This window comes from Castor canadensis, chromosome 14 (assembly GCF_047511655.1).
Source record: "Castor canadensis chromosome 14, mCasCan1.hap1v2, whole genome shotgun sequence".
Classification (NCBI taxonomy): domain Eukaryota; kingdom Metazoa; phylum Chordata; class Mammalia; order Rodentia; family Castoridae; genus Castor; species Castor canadensis.
This window is the reverse complement of record NC_133399.1, coordinates 21,920,471-21,943,998: the sequence shown is the minus strand read 5'-3', so window position 1 is coordinate 21,943,998 and position 23,528 is coordinate 21,920,471. Positions and strand designations below refer to the sequence as shown.

General features: G+C 50.1%; 1 protein-coding gene across 2 annotated transcripts in view; it reads right to left on the bottom strand.

Moving 5' to 3' along the window:
- Cacna1a (calcium voltage-gated channel subunit alpha1 A) overlaps positions 1–23,528 on the bottom strand; it is a 189,767-nt gene that overhangs the window by 132,695 nt on the left and 33,544 nt on the right. For both annotated transcript variants that reach the window (XM_074053975.1, XM_074053974.1), the window contains exons 2-3: positions 19,418–19,524; positions 16,721–16,860 (exon numbers count right to left, since the gene is read on the bottom strand). In XM_074053975.1, coding sequence (XP_073910076.1) covers positions 16,721–16,860; positions 19,418–19,524 — 247 coding nt within the window. The remainder of the gene's footprint in view (positions 1–16,720; positions 16,861–19,417; positions 19,525–23,528) is intronic.

Here is a 23,528-nt window from a genome sequence, read left to right as displayed (position 1 = left end):
ACTTGGGAGACCCCTGGACATCAGAGCTAGACAAGTTTCTCCTCCCCGGTGCTCAGACCCGGGTGGGCCACAACAGTTAGAAATAGGGTCCGGCAATTCCCAGAGGACCACTTCCTGCCTTTACCAAAGAGGGAAAGTTCCAGAGGGGCTGAGGGAGCCCTCCAAGGTCACCCAGGAAACAAGAGACGATAGATGGCGGGGGGTGAAGACAAATCCGTCCCCAGCACAGTCCTGCCTTTCTTCTGCAAGGTGCCAGGCTCTCTGATGGATGGACCTTCCCACAGTGCTAAAAATGTCCCCTTCTCTGCTGCCTTCCTGTAGTGACCAGCCACATTCGGCTAGGCTGTGAAACACTTGGGAGTAAAAAAATGGAGCTCTTTTTTGTTTTTTTCTTTTGTGGCACTGGGGTTTGAACTCAGGGCCTCTCACTTCCTAGGCAGGTGCTCTACCCCTTGAGCCACTTCACCAGGCCTGTTTTGTATTGTCAAGATGGAGTCTCAAGAACTATCTGCCTGGGCTGGCTTCAAACCTCCATCTCCCTGCCTCCATGCCTCCTGAGTAGCTAGGATCACAGGTGTGAGCCACCAGCACCCAGGCAAGAATGGACTTAATTACAACTCTTTTCTACTTTTTTGCATGGACCCCAAGGCCTCATGCATGCTGCACAAGTGCTTTACCACCGAGTTCCACTCCCAGTCCTAACTTAATTTTAACTAATTCAAATTTTAGTATGTCAGTTCCTAAAAAAAAAAAAAAAAAACACTAAAATTAGAATTAGCATAGATGCTGGGTTAGGGTTTGGCTCAAGTGGCAGAGAGGCAATCTAGCAAGCATAAGACCCTAAGTTCAAATTCAAGTACTGCAAAAAAGAAAGAAAGACAGAGAAAGGAAGGAAGGAAGGAAAAAGGAAAAGAAGAGGACCAGATTTCATTTGAGTCCTGATAATCCCGGCTGGCTCAGTGGTGAGCACCTGCCTAGCACCACCACAATCCAAAACAGAAATGACCAAAATGGTAAATTTTATGTCATGTATACTTTACCACGATTAAAACTAACTAGAATGTGCTGACCAAATTCCACAGTGCAGTACCAAGAACCTACACAAGGTGGCTTGGATGGTCCCCTCTAAGCTCACAGTCTTTCAACAGGGATTGTCACCCATCCCCTAGGAGCCAGCCCGACATTCCAAGAGATGACAGTCACTTGTCCAGGTCAGAAAGCAACTGCCAAAAACTCGGGGGGCCCTGGCGGGCAGCCAGCCGACTACCTGGTGACACTTGCTACCTTGCAGCCCTGCAGGGCCACACACACTCAGTGCCCCAGGGTCTTTCCATTCTGCTGGCAGAGACAGGGATGGAAGGCTGTCACGCCTGGGTTTCTGAGAACCCAGCAGCTGTGGTGACAGCAAAAGAGAGCCGCCAAGGGCTGAGGCTGGTGGGGGGTGCTCCCCAAATAGCACAGTCCGCCCGGAGCCCATGCTGAATGCTCCATCCATAGGACAACGGGGTCTCCCGCTTTCTGGGGGGCCACTAGCTTGGGCTTCTCGAATACTTCCAGCAAGGAGACTTAACAGACACAGTATCTTCCACCTCTCTCTTTTTATTTTTGAGATGGTGTCTGGACTTTGGAGTTTAAGCGATCCTCTTGCCTGAGCCTCCTGAGCAGCTGGGCACCAAAGTGCCAGGCTTCCTGGTCCCATTTTTATTTGGTGCCTGGCATTCAGCAGAGCGGAAGCTCAAAAAATATTTGTGATCACACTTGTGAGGTGCTGAGAACAGACATCTTGAGTTGGTCCATGTGGGCTGAAGTCTTGGCTCTGTTACTGTGTGTTCTTGGGTGAGTTACTTACCCCCTCTGTGCCTTGGTTTCTCTGTCATTTTGCCCACAGAGAGAATGAAATTTGTTAATTTACCAAAAAAAAAAAAAAAACTATTCCTTTGAATAGTGACTGTAAGTGGAACTAAGCCTGCATGATATTAAATTTCTTAAACCACACAGCATGTCCTGGGAAAAAAGGGGACCCCAGATATCAGAAAGTGAATTCCAAAGTGTATTCTGGCTGTAATGGTGGCCCCCAAAATGGGAACCTGTGACTGTCAGATTATTTGGAGAAAGCGTCTTTGCAGAGGTAAGTTAAGAATCTGAAACTGGGTGTGGTAGTACATGCCTGTAATCCAAGCACTCAGAATTTGAGGCAGAAAAGATTTCAAATTCAAGGCCAGCCTAGGTTACATATCCTGTCTCAAAAACAAAATAGTAATAACCTTCTTAAAAAAGGACTGGGAGCAGGACTCAATCTCCAGGACCACAAAAATAAATACATTAATTAATGATAAAAAGAAAGAATTTGAGGGGAGGAGCTTGTTCCTCAGACGCAGTCACAGTGTCCTTATGAGAGAGCAGCAGAGGGAAAAGGGAAGGGTCACGTGACCAGAGAGGCAGAGATGGCGATGGGGCCACAAGCCAAGGAATGCCAGAATCAGAAGCAGCAGGAAGGAGCTCCCCTGGGTTCTCTGCAGGGAACATGGGCCTGAAAACAGCCTGAGTTTGGTCCCGTGCCTTCTCAAACACAGAGAGAATAAACCTCCGTTGCTTGAAGCTTCTCGGTTATGGTTCTCTGCCAGGGCAGCCATGGGAAGTGAATACACGGGGCAATGAGACGACTGGTAGTTTTTGTTATCTGACTGAATTCAGGATGGAGTAGATTGGGATGGTTACGAATGTGTCCAGTGGAAGAAGACATGGGGTAGGTACTACAGTATCTTTAAAAACTTCAGCCAGGTGCAGTGGCACATGCCTGTAATCCCAGCACTCGGGAGGGTGAGGGAGGAGGATCCGGGCCAGCCTGGGCTACGGAGTGAGACCCTGTCTTAAAAAACCCAAGTTCAATGTAGCTAGAGGGGAGAGTGAACACAGGTGAGGTGGGCTGAGGTCAGCTGGTCTCAAAGACTGCAAAAGATCAAAACTTGGCAAGTTCTGTTCAGACCTAACTGCAATTTCCAAAAACTGGACTGGCCAATGTCCAGCTCCTGGAAGTCCTTCCAAAGCGACCCAGTTGCTGGGCCCACCTCACCCGTGTTCTCTCTCCACCTTAGCGACGGTACTGGGATTTGAACTCAGGGCTTGCAAAGCAGGTGCTCTACAGCTTGAGCCACACCTCCAGTCCACATTGAACTTTCTAAAGGGCCTCCCGCATCCCATAGTTTTGGGGGTGGTCTTGGAAGACCCCTGACTCATCTTATAACCTTAAATTTTCTCCCTGCCAGTGACAGTCCTGAGCTACTTGCGCCTCTCTTCTCTCGCTGGTAATCCCGAACAATCCAGAGCTGAACTGGCCTCTGTCCCAACTAACTCAGAGTCCAGAGGAGGATCACAGATGACACGCAGCACGGGGTTCACTTCGGTGGCACCACAGGTGACACAGGGCTGTTGGATTCCTCCTTTAACTTCTGGCCAGGAATGGGGACGAGGCATGGCACAGAAATCAGACTTCAAGCTGACAGGAACAGCTGGGGGATGGTGGCAGGGGGACCTGAGTATCTCAAAGAGAACGAGGCAAAATGGAGCCACCAATGTTGCCTGGCCCCTGATTGAGTCCCAGAGAGAATTTGCTTTTCGGAAGTCCTCCTGGATGAAGGCAGTGTTTCTGGTAGCCAGAGTGCCCTGTCATCGCCACCCCACGGCCCCTGTCCCTCCCCTCCAGCGAGCCCCCAAACCAATCTGCCATCTCCCTTCCCTTCCCTCCATCCTCACTTCTGCAGCACAGGCATGATTTTTCTCAGTCACACAGCACATCTTGTCTCAGGCCAGTGACCAGACAGAGCCTCTTGCTAAGAACAACGACAATCCGTGCAGCAAATCTGCAAGCCATCTTGGGGGAAATACTAAAAGCCTGGCAATTTAATAGCTACTTATCTGCCCCAAATAAATAAGGAGGCAATTGGAACAGTCAAATCACTTTGGCCTTGAGAGCATCTGCCTAACTCAGAAATCTGCTATTTTCATTTTACCAGCATCCTGGGGGAAGGAGGGTAGGAGGCAAAGACCAGGGCTCACCCATGACAGAGAAGCAAAAAAGGAAGTCTGAAAAATTAAGATGACACCTGTAAAGAACCTGGAGCTGCTGGATATGGTGGCTCACACCTGCAATCCCAGCTACTTGGGAAGCCGAGATCAGGAGGATCGTGGTTCGAGGCCAGCCTGGGCAAATACTTCAAGAGACCCATCTCCAAAATAAACAGAACAAAGTGAGCTGGAGGAGTGACTCACATGGTAGAGGACCTGCTTTGCAAGTGCAAAGCCCTGAGTTCAAACCCCAGTCCCACCAAAAAATAAATAAAGGACAGCGGGAGTTAATTTAGCCCTATCTTCCCACCTCCAGAAATTTTGAAGACAGCACCTTTGGTACTCAGAAGAGAAGAAGAAAAACAAAAGCTTTGAGACATTATTGCCACACGTTCATCTTTGCAGACCTAAATCCTCAAAGCTTGGCTGGCCCAAGCTTTTACAGTGGCCCTGGAGGAAGAAAGCCCCAGTCGCCTGGGAAAACATAAATAAGAGTCTTTTGCCATCCTCTGAGATCTCAAAGAATTCACTCTAATATCATCCTGAGCAAAATGAGCATTGCACAACCGAGAATAGTAAGACACTCACAGGTACCCCAAGGATGCAACCGGAGGAAAGAAGATGGCAGAAATGACTAGGTATTTAGGTTATCAATGCTGATTATAAAACAATCCTTCACATATTATTTCTTTTGGTGGAACTGGGGTTTGAACTTGGGGTCTTGTGCTTGCTGGGCATGTGCTCTACCACTTGAGTCAAGCCCCCAGGCCTTGCTGGGTCTCGCTGTGTAGCCCAGGCTGGTCTTGAACTCATGACCTTCCTGCCTTAGCCTCCTGAGGGCTGGGATTACAGGCATGCGCCACTCTGCTCAGCTCTGTATGGAATGTTTAAATGATGTAATGCAAGACTGGAAATATTAATAGAACAATTGTCACCTGGGGGGTAACGAATGTCTGGAGCCATTTTGGGACCTCACAAAGGGGAACGGGATGGTACCACTACTTGATAGGTGCCAGCCGGAAATGCTACTAAAAATCCTATAATGCCCAGGACAGCCCCTCACAGCCAAGGATTATTTAGCTCAAAATATCAGTGATGCCACAGCTGAGAAATGCCATGACGGGACACAAAATTACTGCAAAAGGTGAAGCAAGACTGAACAGCTGGAAATCAAAACGTCATGGGTGCGGTGAGCGGAAATCCGTAAACCAGTGAGAGGCAAATGGGTAAACTGAGGCACGCCTGAGCCAGAGTCTCGCTAGCCGTCACGGGTGGCAGCCCTGCATGACCGACCACGCCGTCAAATATGGCAGCCTGAGTGACCGGCATCGTGTCATTATTGTACTGTGACATTTACAAAAGTTCTTGCAATATATCATCGGTGAGATCACCACTCCACCATTCTCCTTTATCCCCTCCCTCCATTCCTGGAGGAGTCTCAACGGGTCCCATTTCTCCATTTTCATACACGAGTGCATAATATTCCACCATGTTCACCCTCCTTCCCCTTTCCCTGCACCCCCCTAACACTGGTGCCAGCCCCACAGGACCAGCTTTGTCCTCCTGTCCCCCTTCTTCTAAGAGCACTCACCCTGTCCCTTGGACGCCATCCTTTCAGCTGGCCTCCCCCTCCCCCAGCCATCCGGCCCCCGCCATAGCCTCTCTCTTCTCGCAGTCTCTCCAGCCAGCAGAGTTAGCTCCGTCTCCCTGTCTGTCCCCAGAGCTCCTGTCCTGGTTTCTCTGGTGACACTGTGTGTCAGATGCCACACGGCCCATGCCACAGCCACCGATTCTGAAGACACAGGCTTTTGAGACACTGCAGGGTGACAGGGGGGTGCTGGGGGAGGAGGGGAGGTTTTCCACATCTTCCTCCCAGGAATTGAAAGAACACAGGGTGAACGAACCCCATGGACACGTCCGATGAAGCCCAAGTGGCCAAAAAATACACAACCACACGTCCAGCATCCTCAGCCCTAAGGGAAATGCAAATCAAATGACATAAGGTTTCAGTTCTGACCCGATGGCTCCAGTCATCATCAACAAAGAAAGCAACAGATGCCGGCGAGGATGCACGGTGGGGAAAAAAGCCTGCTACAGAAAACTAAAAACAGAAGTACCGTCTGACCCTGCCACACCGCTCCCGGACACATGGAAGAAGTGTGACTCCATGTACAAGAGAAACATCTGCACACCCATGCTTCCTGCAGCTCTGCTCACAATAGTCGAACTGGAATGGAGTATTACTCAGCCAGGAAGAAGAACGAACTCGCGTCATCTGCGGGGGAAAAAGTGGATGAAACTGGAGATCGTGATGTGAAGCAAAGTGAGGCAAACTCAGAAGCCAAACACCACATATTTTTCTTCCTCCTATGTGGAATTCAGGAGTTAAAAAACGACACAAAAGTAAAAGGGTACTCTCAGGGGATTTGGAAAGGGAAAAGTACAAGGGGTGCACATCACATATAAATGTCTTTATGACACCCATTACTTTGGATAATTAATATATGCTAATACACTCTTTAAAAGGAGGGAGGAACGACATGAACTCTGTCTGCCCCATTCAGCCCCTGACCTCTGTTTCTCCTTTCAAAGGTGCCAGCCAGTGGGACCCCCGAGGGTCCCGGGGGTGAAATCTTGATTTTTCTTTTTAAAGGGAAGAACAATGACCCAGACATGTTCCCACTGGGCACAGCCTGGGCTCCAATACAATGGCCAGAAGGCGGGAGCAGCCCATGTGGCGCAGATGGACAGCTCAGTGTGGCCCATGGGATGTGACTCAACCTGCTGGGAAGGAAATTCTTTTTGTTTTTGGTGGAGTTGAACTCAGGGCGTTGCACTTGCAAAGCAGGTGCTCTATCCCTTGAGCCACGCCCCCCATCCTTTTTTTTTGCTCTGGTTATTTTGGAGATAGGATCTCGTAAACTAGTTACTTGGGCTGGCCTCGAACCTTGATCCTCTTAATCTCAGCCTCCCAAGGAGCTGGGATTACAGGCGTGAGCCACTGCACCTGGCTCTGAGCCTCTTGCATGCTAGGCAAGCGCTCTACCTGAGCTACACCCCAGCCTTCAGTTAGGATGCTTGGTTGAGAAGAAGAGGACTGGCTGTCTTGGGGGGAAAAAGGATTGAGCGACTATAGGCTGAGGCAGGAGGATTCCTGGAGCCTGGAACCTCAGTGCCAGCCTGGGCAGCAGGGCGGGACCCCATCCCCAAATGCAAAAACAAATAAAGTGGCAGGGAGGATCCCCCAAATTGAAGGGGAGGTTGGGATAGTGGGTACCCAACCAAGAACAGCAGACGCCTGTATTTCACTCACTGGTCTGTGGAACGGGGCCGGGAGTAATAACTATTATCACGATTTTAATTACGGTTATCAGCCTCACAATAGTTAATACCACTCAGCTCCCACTCCGTGCCAGCTCCCGTTCTAAGAGTCCTGTGTGTCTTGTCTTATGACTGCTACCTCTCACGGCAGGCGCATTTGGGACTCCCATTGTACAGGTGAGAAAGTAAAGAGTCCAAACACCATCTCCCTTCCTCTTCCTTCCACAAACCCAACCTAACATCTAGACGTGAACTCACGAACCTCTAAAAGTAACTCTACCAGGTGCGGACTGTGGTAACTTCCAGAGGAAGCCAACACTCACAGAAGGACAGTACCTGGCCCAAGGTCACACAGCAGGGAGACGGGAGTGCTGGGGTGGGAGTCTCTTCTACCTCCAAAGCCAAGGTTTCAAGCACCATGCTTGAAACACATCCACGAACCTGGACTTACGCTTGCCTAAAACGCACTGCAAAAGAAACAGCCAGGCTACAAAGCAATCGGGCAATTTGATGATTATTTTCAAGTATCTTTTCATTTTCCTATGCAGCCCAGGCTGTCCTGGGACTCATAGTCCACCTGCCTCAGCTTCCCAAGTGCTGGGATTACAGATGTGTGCCACCATGCCCAGTTTATGAAGTGCTCAGGGATGAACTAAAATAAAGAGGACAGGAAGCATCTGAAGATGAGGGATTGGATCAATCAGCTGGTTTGGAGCAGAGTCCCAGGCAGACAGAACTGCAAGAACAAAGGTCCTGGGGTAGAAACTTGCCTGAATTGTTGAAGGGACAGTAAGTAGCCTGCTAGTGACGAGCATGGCGGGTGACTGGGCAGATGAGCTTGGGCACGTCCCTGGGGGCCACAGTGAGGACACTGCCTCTGCACTGAACAAGGCAAGAAAGTGACTGGATCTAACTTCTGTGCTTGCTGGTGTGGATACAAGGCTGCAGGGGGAGGAGGGCAGAAGCAGGGACCGGGTGGGGGCAGAAGGAGGATCCAGATAGGTGGTGGCAGTGGAGGTGGGAGGTTAAAGATGGAGGGAGGGAGGAGAAGATGGAGGAGGAGGAGGGAGGAGGAGGAGAAGAGGGAGGAGGATGGGGAGGGGAAGGGAGGAGGAGGACATGGAGGAGAGGAAGATGGAGAAGAGAGTGGGAGATGGAGGAGGGGAAGGGGAGAGGGAGAGGGAGAAGGAGATGAAGAAGGTGGTGATGGACGAGGAGGAGGTTGCTCTCATTTTCCTAGACCCCTCTGCCCCAAATGTCAGCTTTGCCTCTCTACCACACAGCCCCACTAAAGATGAGGACATCTTGTGTCCAGGTCAGGACCAGGCGCTTCCCAGAGAGAGGGCAGGTCGTCCACCTTCTACACCGTGTGTCCCCACACAGCATCTCCAGGTCCTGTGAAAGTGTCTCCAGCAAGAAGACCAGACCTGGACGAGCCCCTGAACTGGTGGACACAGACAGGGAGGTCTTCTCCAGCCCCACAGGGAAAATGGCCAAGAAAGCTCAGTACAGATCAGTCACCTGGCCACCTGTCCTTCACTTGGTCCCTCCCCACTCCACTCGGAGGAAAGGTTAATGGCAGCGGTGCTGGTTCTGTGCAGTGCTGAAACCACAACTCAACAGGCTTCCAGCTTCTGCTTGGGATCCTCAGAGACCCCAAGTCAAGGACCTAACTGCAGGTGGCTGAGCTGAGAGGTGACCAAGGAATTGCAAGTGAGGAACTAGGAAGGAAGATTGCAAAGGGTGGACTGACGGAAGGGTTTGGGCTGACACCTTGCTGACACCACCATGGCTTTGTAACTTGGCTGAGTTTTCTCACTGAGCAATGGCGACACCTGAGTATTTGTACCCCGACTCCCAGCTTCACTGGATGAAGGACACTGGTTGGGCGAACCCTGCAGTCCTGGAGGAGACTCCCCAACTTTGATGCAGCGAGACGGGACCCTTGGAGACACCCAGAGGGTCGCCTGCAGGGGAACTGCTCGCCCCCACCAGGGTGTCTGAGTAAGACGCGGGGAAGTTTCAACATCTCTCAAGCACTCTCCAAAGAATTTTTCAATTTTCCCCCTTCCTTTCCCCAACTGTCACTCGTGAAGCACTTAGAAAGGCCCCGGGGGTTCAGTTCACAGCGCTGTGTGCTCTGACCCCTGCCACAGCTCTAGAAGGAGGAAAGGACGGTGTTCCCTTTTCCAGATGGGAAACTCAAGCTCAGAGTGAGACCAACTCCACAGTCAAGGTCATCACTTCCCAAGAGCTCAGCCCAGGTCTTAACCACTGGACCACTGGGTTGTGACAACCTCCTGTTTCTGGTAATCTCTCTCTCTCTCTCTCTCTCTTCTCCCTCTTTCTTTTTCTTTCACTCTGTCTCTCTCTTTCTCTGTATCTCTGTGTCACAATCTTTTTGTCTGTATCCCTGTCTCTATCTCTGTGTTCCTCCCTTTCTCTCTTGCTGTTTGTCTCTCTCAATTTCTGGGTGTCTCTCTCTGCACCTCTCTCTTGCTCTCTGTGTGTGTTTCTTTCTCAATCTCTCTTTCTTTCTCTATATCTTTGTGTGTCTCTGTCTTTCTGTCTTCCTCTCTCTTCCCCTCTCTGTCGCTGTCTCTTTTTCTGATTCTGTCTCTCTCTCCCTCCCCTTCTCTCCCTTCCCTTCTCTCCCCCTTCTCCTCTTTCCCTTTCCCTTTCAGGATGGACATGAGCCACACAGCCCAAGCCCTCCCTCATTTCTGGTAATCTCTTTCATCCATTTTTTCCTTGCCACAGCAGAACCCCGGAGAGTTCTGCTCACATTCTCAAGTCGGTTTTCCTGGCAAACCTGACTTTGGGGAAACCATGAAGAACCCAGTGAATAGATTCTAGATCCAGGCTGCCTGACTTCAAATCCTGCATAAGCGCTGGGTGACTCTGGGCAAGTTATTTAACCTCCTGACCTTAGTTTCTTCATCTGTAAACTGGGATAATAAGCCAGGTGCTGGTGGCTCACGCCTGTAATCCCAGCTACTCAGGAGGCTGAGATCAGGAGGATCATGGTTCAAGGCCAGCCTGGGGAGCAGTGGCATGTGTCTGTCATCCCAGCTATGCAGGAAAGCACAAATAGGAGGATCGTGGTCCAAGCAAGTCTGGGCATAAAGTGAGATCCTATCTTAAAAGTAATCAGAGCAAAAAGGACTGGGGGTTGGCTTAAGTGGCAGAGCGCCTGCCTAGCAAGTGCAAAGCCCTGATTCTCTCTCTCTCCCCCTCCGCTCCTTTCCCCCTCCTCCGCCCAGTACCATCAAAAAATGGGGTACTTAACCATTTTTAACAAGTCACCAGAACATACACACATGGATAGAAGAGACTGTAAGTTTGTTCGCTTATTTATTCATTTATTGCACTGGGGTTTGAACTCACGGCCTCACACTTGCTAGGCAGGCGCTTTGCTACTTGAGCCACTCTGCCAGCCCTTTTTGCTTTAGTTATTTATGAGATTAGTGTCTCATGCTTTTGCCCAGAGTCCACTTTGATCCTTCTACCTACGCCTCCTGGACAGCTGGGATGACAGCCGTGTACCACCACCACACCAGGTTTTATTGTTCAGATGGGGGTCTCACCAACTTTTTACCTGGGCTGCTTCCCGAGTAGCTGGGATGACAGGCGTGAGCCACTGCGGCCAGCCTCACACCTGTGAGTTCTGCACTCTGTCGTTTATTGCAAGTAAAATGTTCCTAAGGTTAGAGAGCTGGTTACAGCTCCCAATCTGGACCTAACTTGAGTCCAGGTCTATGCTAATTGAGGGTAGTTTCCCAGGAGATTTGTTGAGATCCTCATGAACCCCTTTTTAGCTAGGGGACCCCTTTATCAATAATCCAGTGTCTTTGAGCCTCCGATTCAGCTGCCAAAAGACTTGTGAAGGTTGAAATACGATAACGCCCAGGAAACAGTTACTGTAGTGTCTGGCACACAGTAAGTGCTCAATAAATGATGAGAACAGCAGCCAGGGGCAGCTGAGGTCACTGTTTTTGCTGTCCGTATTCCTGCCCTTAGCAGTTGGGAGAAGCTAGCTCCTGCTGCTAGGAACCAAGGTGGTTCAGCAAATTTCATGACAACCAAATGCCCTGAGCAATAAAAAGATCGATGCTTCCCCAACATCATCGCTTGCGTGGAGAACGATAGAAAGCATTTATGCCACAGCGGGGAACCCTCTGTACCAAGGGTGGCGGATCCACTAGTGGGGGGAGAAATGGCTGCAGAGAGACGTGAAAATAAAACGTAGCCTGTCTCCCGAGGAGCCGTTCTGCCTCCCCGGGGATCAGAATGCTGACTGCGTTTTGTTGTTGTTGGTTTCAGAACGCTGTTTTCATATGCAGGCAAGTCAGGGCAGCTGCACACAGGTGAAGGAAGGAAGGAAGAGAGGCCCCTAGGACTGTGTGCATTTGTTCAATCAAAGCCGACACAGAGCACGAGTGGTGTGTCATTGTGGTCAAGACCTCCGATCACTTTGGGCTCTTGTTCCTCATGAATACGATGAAAAGAGGGGGGTGAGATTGTCCTCTGAGGAGCCATTGCCATTTCTCCGGGAAGGGGGAGAGAGAAGCAGAAGGAAGGAAGAGAATCCGGCTCAGGTGGACGCAGAGGGTGACGTTAAGCATTTATGTCACTCTCAAGACCTCTCAAACTGAGGGTCAGCTCCATGACACCAAGATGTCTTCCAATTGTGGAAGATTCCCTGATTAACCACTGGAGTGTGACCTTAGGAAAATCTCTTAGCCTCTCCGTGTTCTGCCTCCCTTGTGAGTGGAATAAAGGGGTCAGACCTGCCAGAGTCCTTTCTTTCAGCCCCCAAGTTCAACGGTGCTGTGACACCAAAGCCACTGTCCCTCCCAGCTGGTTCCATAGCTTGGATCGTCACCTAGCTGCCCAAAGCCGTGCATAGAACCTTCCAGAAAGGAGCCCTCTGTTCAGAGTGACAAATCATCAGAGGTGGCAAAGACCCAGGGCTCCCCTGTCCCATGCCATCTGCTATTGGAGGCACCTGCTGTGGACTCCGGGACTTCCTGTCTCTGTCCATGGCTGGCCTGTCCCCTTGAACAGCTTAGGGAAACTTTCAGAACTTTCTGAGGGTCACAAGTGTAACCACCTTCCAGCTGCACGGTCACCTGTGCGTGCCGGTGACTAAGGCAACTGTCTTCATCCCTACAGTCTCTTCCTAGCATGCACGACTGTATTCTTCGGTGTCTTAGAAAACCAAATGGACATACATAAAACTCTGTATCTGCCTACGACCTACCTCTGTCTTGTCATGTATCTATCCGTCCATCTCATCTGTCTGTCTGTCCATCTACCTGCTCGAGCATCACAGTCACATGCTTTCTCGTCTCAGAAATAGAGTCTGGCTTCCTACATCTTCTGACACCCGTCTGACTTACCCATGGTGGCTTCGGGTACAGCAGAAGCACGCTCTGAGGGAGAGGGATAAAACCAAAGTGACAGCATCTCTGAGGCAGTGAGCTACAAAAAGCAACCAACAAAAAAAATCCCCAGGTATGATCCTTCTCGCCAAACCTCACACAGAAGGAGGCCATAATCCACAGAAAATGAAGGGTGTTTTAATGTGGTTTGCTTAGGAACATGAGCAGATGACAGCTTAAGGAGAAAATCCTCATTAAAGTCACCGCTTATCTCAGGGTCAGGTTTGTCCCCCTCCAGAACACGGAATCCAGGGTTCACTGAGTTCCCCAACAATGACACTGAGCAGAAGGCCAGGTCTGGAGCAATCTTTTAGGGCTCACTTTCTATCCCCGGCTCCGACCCCACAGGAACTACACAGCCCTGTGGAATTGGCAGTGATGGAATTTGGACTGTGACTGACTTAAGGGGACCTAACGAGCAGGTAATGAGGAAGGATGGCTTAGCATAACAGAAATAGCAAGACAAACAGGAGAGGGAGGATAGAGGCATGAAGAAGGAAAAAGAGAAGGAATTTAAAAGGGAAAGAATTTAGGAAAATAGCCCCTGTGCTCTTAGGGTCAGGACCTCCTGAAAACTACACCCCAAACACACACCACACACCATGTCTGCACACAAATTCCACCTGAACCTCAACTATGGTGTCGCATTCTTGGACTCCATCCCCTATGAAATATTTCTTCTCTCAGGTTGCATTAAGTGCCAAAAAGCTAGATTTGGGTGTGATGTGTCCCCTGAGGCAGGCTGTTGAAGGATTGGGGTCCCTGGCTGGTGGACCCAACCATTGACAAGCGCTTGCACTGTGACAGCTGTGACCCCATCGATGGATCGAGTCACTGATGGATTTTTAATTCAATGGCCTCATTGGTAGGGGTGGGGAGTCGGTGGCGGGCCTGGATGGAGGAAGGTCCCTGAGGTCTTGTCCTGGAAAGTTGCCTGTTTCCGCTCCTTCCTGCGGCTCTCTCTGTTTCCTGGCCACCATGACCGGTAGTTCTGCCCTGCCAGGTCCATCCACCATGACGCTCTGCTCACCACAGCCCAGAAACAATGGAGCCAGTCTACCATGGATTGTAACCTCTGAAACTGTGAGCCAAAATAACTCTTTCCTTCTTTACACTGCTCCTCTCAGGGATTTGTCACAGCAACAAAAAAGCAACTCATGCAACCACCCTCCTGCAAACAGGGAGTCATACAAACTGACCTGTCAGACGACTGCCCTTCAAATCAATTAGTCACCAGTCACTGAAACTTACTGTGTGCTAAACAGTCTAGGAGCTTCCTCAGATCTCTCAAGAATTATGCCATTTTTTAAAAAGTCAGGGTATTTTTTTTTTCTTTTGAGATAGGGTCTCACCAGGTATCCCAGGCTGGCCTCAAACCCATGATCCTCCTGCCTCAGCCTCCTGAATGCTGGGATTACAGGTGTGCACCACCATGCTTGGCTAAAATCAGGGTTTTTCTTAAGGCTAGTGCCTGCCAGCAAGGTCAAGCCAGACTCTGCCAGTGAAAGTCAGCCCCCAGGGAGAAGAAATTGGCACAACCACGTTGCAGAGCAATTTGGCAGGAGCTACCGAGGCAAAGGATGCATATAGCACCCAGCTCAACAGTTCCTCTCCTGGCATGTGCTTTACAGAAAAAACCCTCGCAAGAAAGAGGCAACAGCTTGGTTCAAAACAGCCCAAAGTAGAAACCATCCAAACAGACAGACACATGGTAGGAGAATCATACCATGGACTACTATACAGCAGTGAAAACAGACAGAGAACTAGTCTTGTGAGTCAGACGACTTATGCGGGGTGCAGAAGAACACATTTATAAAGAAACATTAAGGTTGCAAAACGGTAGCCATATTGGTAACATGTAGGCAGCCCTTCACACCCAGGGGTTCCTCATGCACGGATTCAAGCAACAGCCGATTGAAAAGAACCTGCTTGACGCCAGCAGTGTGAACACAGAGAGTTTGTCTCTGTCTTTATTCCCTGATGGATACACAGCACGTATCTACACAGCGCTTCCACTGAATTCGGATTCTGTGCTGTCTCGAGATGGTTTAGATGGGAGGGTTGCTTACGTTTTATGCTGCACCAGGTTAAAGTAGGGGCTGAGCATCTGTGGTCTGTGGGGGCCGTGGTGCTCAGGTGGTCAGTGGACAAACGCAAACGACAGGCACAGCCAACAGAGAGCTCCTGGACGACGGGGCAGAGGGAGGAATGTCCCCTCTCCACCAGGGTGGGGACACCGGGATTTCGTCTGCTTTGTTTCCTGCTGTGACTCTGAGCCTAGAACGGGGCTTGGCATGTAGCAGACGTTTAACAAATGTTCCTGCATGCAGTAGACGTTCTCCACTTCTCTGTGAATGTCTGATTATTTTATTATATGTTTATAAAAATTTAATTTTGGGGGAGTGGTACTGGGCTCTACCACTTGAGCCACACCAATTTTATTGCCTATGTGTATATATATATATATATATATTTAATAGCAGTAAAGAGAGCTCACTAGGCTGTTTCATAGGTGAGTTTCCTAGCAGCATAAGAGAAAAGCGCACAATGTCATAACATGCCCCAGGAACCTGCCAAGATCCCAAATCAAAGGATTTTGGGGTCCTTCAGAGCCAACTGAAGTCCTTCAATGAATTTCCAAACCCCAAAAGCTGGCCCAGGATCTTCATGACAAACCACCACATCTGAAAACCTGTACAGACACAATCCAAGCAGTCACAGCCCCTCCTCTTAGGAGCAATGTTCTTCTGAAACAACAAAAAAAATGTCTTCAAGTCAGGCATTGTGGCTCACTCTTGTAAATCCAGCTACTTGGGTATTGGAGATCAGGAGGATCATGGTTGGAGGCCAGCTTGGGCAAAAAAATCAGTGAGAACCCCATCTCAACAAGTTGGGCATTTTGGCACACACCTGTAATCCCCACTATTAGAGAAGCTTAGGTAGTAGAACTGTGGTCCGAGGCCAGCCCTGGGCAAAAAGCACAAGACCCTATATGGAAAATAACTATTGTAACTAAAGGATTGGGGGCTCGAGTGGTAGAGAGCCTCCCTAGCGAGCGTGGATGAGGCCTCTACTGCCGAGCCACACCGTCAAGCAGACCCAGTGGAGTAAGAATGGAGGCAATACCAGTCAGGTCTCTCCACCCACTTAGAATTTCCCAAGCATCGCCTTGTTTCTCTGCCACGGTTTAACGGGAGCTGTGTGCGGTGACGAGGACCCACAATATGGAGAAGGTACAGACCTGTCAGTCACGGGAGACACAAGCCTGCCGCTAGTCGCGTTTCCTCGTTTCCTCGCTTGGGATCTTTTGTGAGAGCTCCTGGCATCCTTTCGACAGGGCTCTTGAGAGGAAGGGCGTACACACTCAATTCCCAACTCTGGCCCACTGTGTGCAGATCTGAAAACGCCTTGCTCGCACTGGATTTCCCCATGTCATAACCCCAGAAATCCCCCACAAACACTCACCGCCTTGAAATAAAGGCAAAACATCTCCAAGACCAGAAAAAGAACTTCCATTCTGGAATCAGAGAATTTCAGGTTCAAATCCCAGCTCTGTCGCTTACCAGCTAGGCACTCAGAGGCAAGTGACTCTGTGGTTCCGCTTCCTCAGGGATCAGATGGGGACATGGTATTTTCTAACCCACAGAGTCGTAGTAAGAATTACACGGAAAGCATGCACAAAAACGACTTTGAAAGCAGCCAACGGTTACAAGCAATTACTTGAATTATAACAGAAGTATCCACTCTGTGACTTAGCAGAGATACAGAGGTGATGGCAGGAGGAAGGCAGCCTTCCTGAGCCCACCTGGACCACACCAACCACCGCCATTTCCAAAGCCTGCTCCTCCTTTAGCAAGACAAACACAGAGAAGGGCGCACCGCCCGCTTACCCTGTTAGCACCACTACAAAATCCATCACGTTCCAGCCGTTCCTCAAATAGGACCCTTTGTGAAAAGCAAACCCAAGGGCTATGATCTTAATTCCAGCCTCGAAGCAAAAAATTCCAATGAAGTACGGTTCTGTGTCATCCTGGAAGGGACAGAGAACAAAGTCAGCATCTTGGGCTGGCAGAGGGAGGTCATGACTGAGCAGCAAGCAGCCCACCACCCCGTCTCCTCCCCTGCCCTCCAGCCCTCCAGCCCACCCAGCTGCAGTTTTCTATCCAAAAGCTTTCAAAAGGGATGCAGAAGCTTCCAGAAGATGCCTTCCTTCATTGCTTTTGGCCAACCTCACCTACCACTCAGCCAACTGCAGTTGTCACTTTGGCCCTGTGCCATCCAAGATGGCAGCCCACGCAGCTGTGTGCATCTAAATTAATTGAAATGGGATAAAATTTTAAAATGCAGTTCTGCAGTCACGCCAGCGACATCCTAGTAGCCAAGGGGACATGTCCATCACTGAGGAATGCTCCATTGGAAATGGCTGGGTGGCGGTGAGCAGTCCAAAGGCTTGAGGTCGCACCCTGGCTGCCACCCTCACCCTCAAGTCTGACCCCCACGGATGGCTCCCAGCTGGGGTGTCCCGGCACAGCTGCTCAGGTTGTCAACGTGCACGGTCATATTTGTGCTCTGGCTGATTAATGGCTCCTGCCGAGGTCACCTCCCGCTGGGTCAGGCTCCTGCTGAGTCGCTGCTGCTTGGAGCTAATGTGTCATGTCTGTCTCCACCCATCTGTTGTCGGCACTCCCTCATACTTCCATCATTTGCACTTCTGCCTTCATTGATTTTTATTTTCTGGAGACGGGGTCTCGTCATGTAGCCCAGACTGACCTGGAACTCACGATCTTCCTACCTCAGCTTCCTGAGAGCTGGGATTACAGGTGAGCACTACCACACCTGGCTTCGACTTTTTCCCAATATCTTCCTGCCACTGGTACTGTTATCTGCTTACCACTCTTTCCACAGATACTTTTTATTAAGCTTCATGTTAAGAAAAAAAAAGTCTTGCAAGCACAGATTCACTAGGCCGTTTGTATTTTTTATACTTAGCTATGAAAATGAAAAGTCAGGAGACAGCTACTACGGGGCTTGGATTTAAAAATGTCCCCCAAAGGTCATGTGCTAAAATCTGGCTCCTCAGCCTGTGGTGCGACTGGGAGGTGATGGAACCTTTAAGAGGCGGGGCCTAGCAGGAAGAAGTGAGGTCATTGGGGGTGTGGCCTTAAAGGAGACAGGGGACCCCAACCTCCTCTGCTTCCGCCTTTGGCTTCCTGGCCACCATGACGTGAATGGCTTTGGTCCACCACGTGTTCCCTGCCAGGATGTTCTGCCTTGTCAGAGGCCCAAAATGATTCCAGGAGTGCACAGACTGAGCCAAACGAAACTTTCTTCTTTATAAGTTGATCTATCTCCGGTGTTTTGTCACAGTGACAGAAGGCTAACATACCCATGTTTTGTGGGTTAGAAAAGAGTGGCTTCTGAAATCCTCTACTTCCCCCTCTGAGGTATTACTGCTGGCTCAGGGGAGGCAGTAAGAGACGAGAGAGTCTCCCTCATTGCCCTGATGAAAAAACCAGGAGAGGAGCCAGACTGCCAGTTCCTGGGAAGGGTCTTAGTGCTGTTTTATACTCCTGGAAGGTTTCACCAATTGAGCAACTGGATTTTAAATGTCCTCCAGAAGTGACGTCCATGCATAAGAAATACAGGAGATGGAGGATTAAGATAACTGATACCAGAAGGAAGAAACCACACAAAAGCTAGAATGTGTGTGGCTGAGTCCAGTAGCTCACACCTGTACCCCAGCTATTTGGGAGGTAGAGATTGAGAGGAGCCCAGGCAAAAAATTAGCAAGACCCCATCTCAACAAACAAGCCAAGCATGGTGGTGCACACCTGTCATCCCAGCTATGCAGGAGATGTAGGGAGGAGAACTATGGGGCACGTCCAACCCATGAAAAATGCAAGACCCTATGTGAAAAATAACTAGACGCAAAAGGGACCTGGAGATGCCGGTTCCACACCCAACACCGCAATAAAATACAAGCTCGCAACTCCAGACCACGTTTGGATGTTCGTGGAAATTCTCCAGTGATAACTGTGCTGGGTCTGACAATGTCACAGCAGGGACGATAACGACCACGTTTCCAGTGACACACACGTAAAGGACCTGGGGTCAATCGACCTGCTTTGTGGATGTGACTTAGAATACTTCTGCCAAGAAAGACGAGCCAAGGAAATAAAAATAAACAAATAAATAAAAATTTTAAAGAAGAAAAAGGATTTGCAAGGTGGCACAGCCCTGGGGGCCTCGGTTTTTTGGGGATGGTCCAAATTTTCCACCAAAATGTTCTGTTTCTCAGTACGAACCAAGACAATGTGACTTCCATCCTGAACGTGGGACTCTAAATACGAGGTCCCCATTCAGTTTTGAATGTCAGGTCTTCGTGGATCATGTCACTAGGTGCCACTGTCCCATCCCGGGTCTGTGAGTGGGGGATGGGAAGGGGGGCATCTGGGTCCCCAGATCCTTGGTGGTGGCTGTGAGAGGCAGGTGACCTTCGTGGTTCTGGGATGAGAACTGTCCCCCTCTCCCCATCCTAAGCTGCATGCTGGCAACCTAGGAGGGGACGGCACGGGAGGGCCACTCACCAGCCGCTCGGACATCGGTGTCTTGTCGTCGTCTGGCAGGTGCTGCTCCAGGGCGAGGACGATGCAGTTTGCTATAATGGTGGCTAAAATCATATATTCAAACGGAGTGTCCGGAATTAAGGAAAATCGTTCCAGGGCATCACGGGGCGGGGGGCTTAGAGGTGACCCTGTCCCCACAGGCTGCCCCAAATGCTCTCCACCATGGGCTTGTCCCTGTACCCTCATCCCTCCAGGTCCCTCTGGTCCCCACTGGCAGACAGAGTGATTCGGTCCCTACAGCTCCCAACGCAGGACAAGGAACTTTTTTTCTTTGGCAGCACTGGGGTTTGAACTCAGGGCCTCCCGCTTGCTAGGCAGGTGCTCTACCTCTTGAGCCACTCTGCCAGCCCTGTTTTGTGTTGAGTATTTTAAAGACAGTGTCTCATGAACTAGTTGCCTGGGCTGGTTTCGAACCTCGATCCTCCTGATCTCTGCCTCCTGAGTAGCCAGGATTACAGGAGTGAGCCACGGTGCCCGGCTATTTCCTGCTTTTTAGGAAAATGTGAACATTTGCGCTCCCCATTGACTGCGTGCAATTTAATCCAGCACTGACTGTGTGTCAGGCACTGTTCCTGACACCAGCGACAGCCGGGGGCAGAAGAGGTAGAAGTTCGTGGCCTCACAGAAAATCCAGTAAATGAAATAATGATTGCTCACAGACGAGGCTAAGTACCAAAGCATGGCGGGTGAGACAGTCGGCTCTCTCTAACCAGGGCTGTTACACCCACAAACTTCCAACCAAGCGTGAGATGGAAATGTTTGGCAAAAAAAAATGGCATCTGTTCCAAACATGTACAGACTTTCTTGTCCTAACTGTCCCCCCAAAATGCAGGGTAACAACTGATTACGTAACATTTACAATGTATCCGGTATTTTTAAGTCACTAGAGATGAGTTAAAATCTACAGGAGGATGCACAGGTTCTGTACAAATACCACACTCTCCTCCAGAGTGGGCTTGAGGCCAGGTGGGTTGTGGTCTCCATGAAGGGTCCTGGAATCGATCCCCTATGGAGATGAAGAGACATTTGTAGGTCACATAGACTAGTTCCTATAACAAGATGGTGCCAGGCGCCGGTGGCTCACGCCTGTAATCCCAGCTACTCAGGAGGCTGAGATCAGGAGGATCCCGGTTCAAAGCCAGCCTGGGCAAATAGATCAAGAGACCCTATCTTGAAAAAAACCCAACACGGAAAAGGCCTGGTGGTGTGGCTCAAGTGGTAGAGCACCTGCCTAGTGAGCACAAAGCCCTGAGTTTGAACCCCAGCACCACAAAAAAAAAAAAAGAAGAAGAAGAAAGAAAAGAAAGAGTGGTCATGGCAAACATCTAACAAGGTGATTTTTCACGATCTGAAGAAAGGCAGAGAACATGCATGCATCTCTCTCTCTCTCTCTCTCTCTCTCTCTCTCTCTCTCTCTCTCTAAGTGGGGACAGATTCTTCTGCTCCCCAATAGCTCTCAGCTCTCTTCTGGGCTCACAAAGTTCCCATCCAGCCCCAGCAGAGGCTCTGCCCTTGGGGACCAGGCAGAGAGAACAGTGTCCCCTGTCCCCTGTCCTTTTCACTCAAAAGCATTTTCAGTCCAACAGCCCTGGTATTGGCAGCTGGTGGTCCCTGGGAAGAAGGTTCCCATGTGGAGAAGTGGACGCCACCTGGGGGAAGTTACCGGTACCCAGTGATGGCACAGGGTTTCTGACCTCACTAGGACTGACCTGGGGGGGTCCTCTGTGGCTGGGCTGCCCTGGGTAATGTAGGGTGCTGTGTGACATCTGTGGGTGCTGCCACCTCCTCTCCACTTAGAACAACCAAAGCGTCAACCTGACACTGCCCACTGGCCCGTGGGGACACTGAAATCCATGTTCTGCAAAGAGATCAATAATGTCTTAGAGGAAATTGGCTCCCCCTGCTCCTCCTGACTTGGGAAAATTAATTGGCTCAGTCTACCTTTGGCCCTAGAATTAGGCTTGGCATATTTGCTTTGTTTTCTTATGATTTTTTGGCAGTACTTCGATTTGAACTCAGGGCCTCACACTTGTCAGGCAGGCGTTCTACCACTTGAGTCATGCCTCAAGCCTGAGTTTTGTTTGGCCCAGGCTGACTTAGAACTCTTGGTCCTCCTGCTTCTGCCTCCTGAAGGTTGGAATTACAGGCATTTGCCAATGTGCCCGGTTCCGTTTGGCATTTGGAAACTTCATCCACTCATCCATTTCAAGCCAGGCACAGTGGCTCATGCCTATAATCCCAGCTACTCAGAATGCAGATAAGAAGGATCATAGGAAGGAAGGAAGGAAGGAAGGAAGGAAGGAAGGAAGGAAGGAAGGAAGGAAGGAAGGAAGGAAGGAAGGAAGGAAGGAAGATCATCCCTCTGGATGAGGGAGTTGAAACATAAACCCATTTTCCAGGTGGAAAAACAAGGTCTGAAACAGAAAACCCAGGGACGAACATTTCAAGAAGGCAGGAAAACCACCCCATCTTTTCCTCTGGCTTCAGTCTCTGCCTCCCGCTGCAAGCAGCTGACGCTGCACTCCACTCTCTCTCTGAAAAAGCAAAGCCAATTCTCAGGCAATTTGGGGAAACAACAAAAGCCAGCCCTGCCACCATCATCTCTGATTGGCCTCCTGCCTCCGAGCTGACAGTCATCAGGAGCTCAGAGAACAAAGCCGGGCCGTGTTGCACAAATACTGCTCTCGTCTCCCGGGCAGCCTGGAAAACAAGAGCCAATATTTGTACACAGAGATGCCACACCAAGCCCTTTCCCTGGCCTCCACTCGCTATGGCTTGAATCTGACTTTGCTTCTCCCCCTCACTGGCAACTCAGGTCCCTTATGTCTCTCATCCGGGTCCCCAGCCTCCTGACCCCAAAGGGCTGCAATGTTCCACCCATTGCATCAGCTCTGAGCTAAACATTCCAGGAAGAGCCCCAGAGGCCGGCAGCGATTTATGGACTACATTAGCCGGGTTTCAATCCACTCCCTACCCCCCCTCCGATGTCACCCAGAAGTCTCCAGTAAAGAAAAGACACTGCTGCACCCAAGTGAAAGAAACTTCCCAGGCCTTTCCTTTTCTTCTTGTCAAACGCAGACACGTGTCATCTCCTCTCCTCCACTCACCCTCGGACCCCGCAATGGTCCGCAAAGAAGGCCAGGCAGGAACCTGCAATATTGACCTCAGACCCTTGCAAAGCAGCCCCGGTGGCCCCTGGTGGGAGCCAAGCCTTGCATCCACCTGCTAAGTCGGGATGTGCAGATGTGCACCGCAGAGATGTCCACCTGTGCGTGCACAGCCAGGTTTAGATTTAGTTCAGGTGACTTGTGGTTTTGAGTCATGCAGAAAGGGTGGGGGTCCCACTTTCTCCACCAAGCCCAGCAGAATTCAGTCATCCTGAATGCACTTTTATGTCCCTAATTTGGGCAAGGGGGCTGAGAAGAGGCCCCATTCTTGACAGATCAAGAAAAGAACATTCCAGGTTAATGCATACGCAAGTATCTGAAGCCTTTCTCAGAATCCCACCCCACTCAGGAAAAAAAAAAAGAAGTTGAGCATCAGTGGCTCACGCCTGTAATCCTAGCTACTCGGGAGGCTGAGATTGGGAGGATCATGGTTTGAGGCCAGCTCAAAAATAGTTCTTGAGACCCCAGAGACTGGAGGAGTGGCTCAAGTGGCAGGGTGCCTGTCCTGCAAGTGTGAAGTCCAGAGTTCAAACCCCAGTCCCAACAAAAAAAAAAGAAAAGAAGCCAAAGTCCTCCCCACAGCCAGCAAGGCCCCCATCACCTCTCCTCTCCCCTCCAGGGACGACAGCTCTTCCATGTCTCCCAGGTGCTCCAGGCACGTTCCTGCCCCAGGACCTTTGCATGTGCTCCCTACGCTCCTGAAAGGCTCTTCCCAAGACACCTACAAAGATTCTATCCCTCACTTCCTGGACATCTTTACTCAAAGGTCACGTCCTTCAAATCACTTCTGTGCTTATTTTTTCTCTTCAGCCTTTACTTAAATATCATCTACATTTTCCTTTTTAAAAAAAAAATCTGACCCACTATCTTTTGCAGTCTTTCATCAAGACTATAAGCTTCACGGA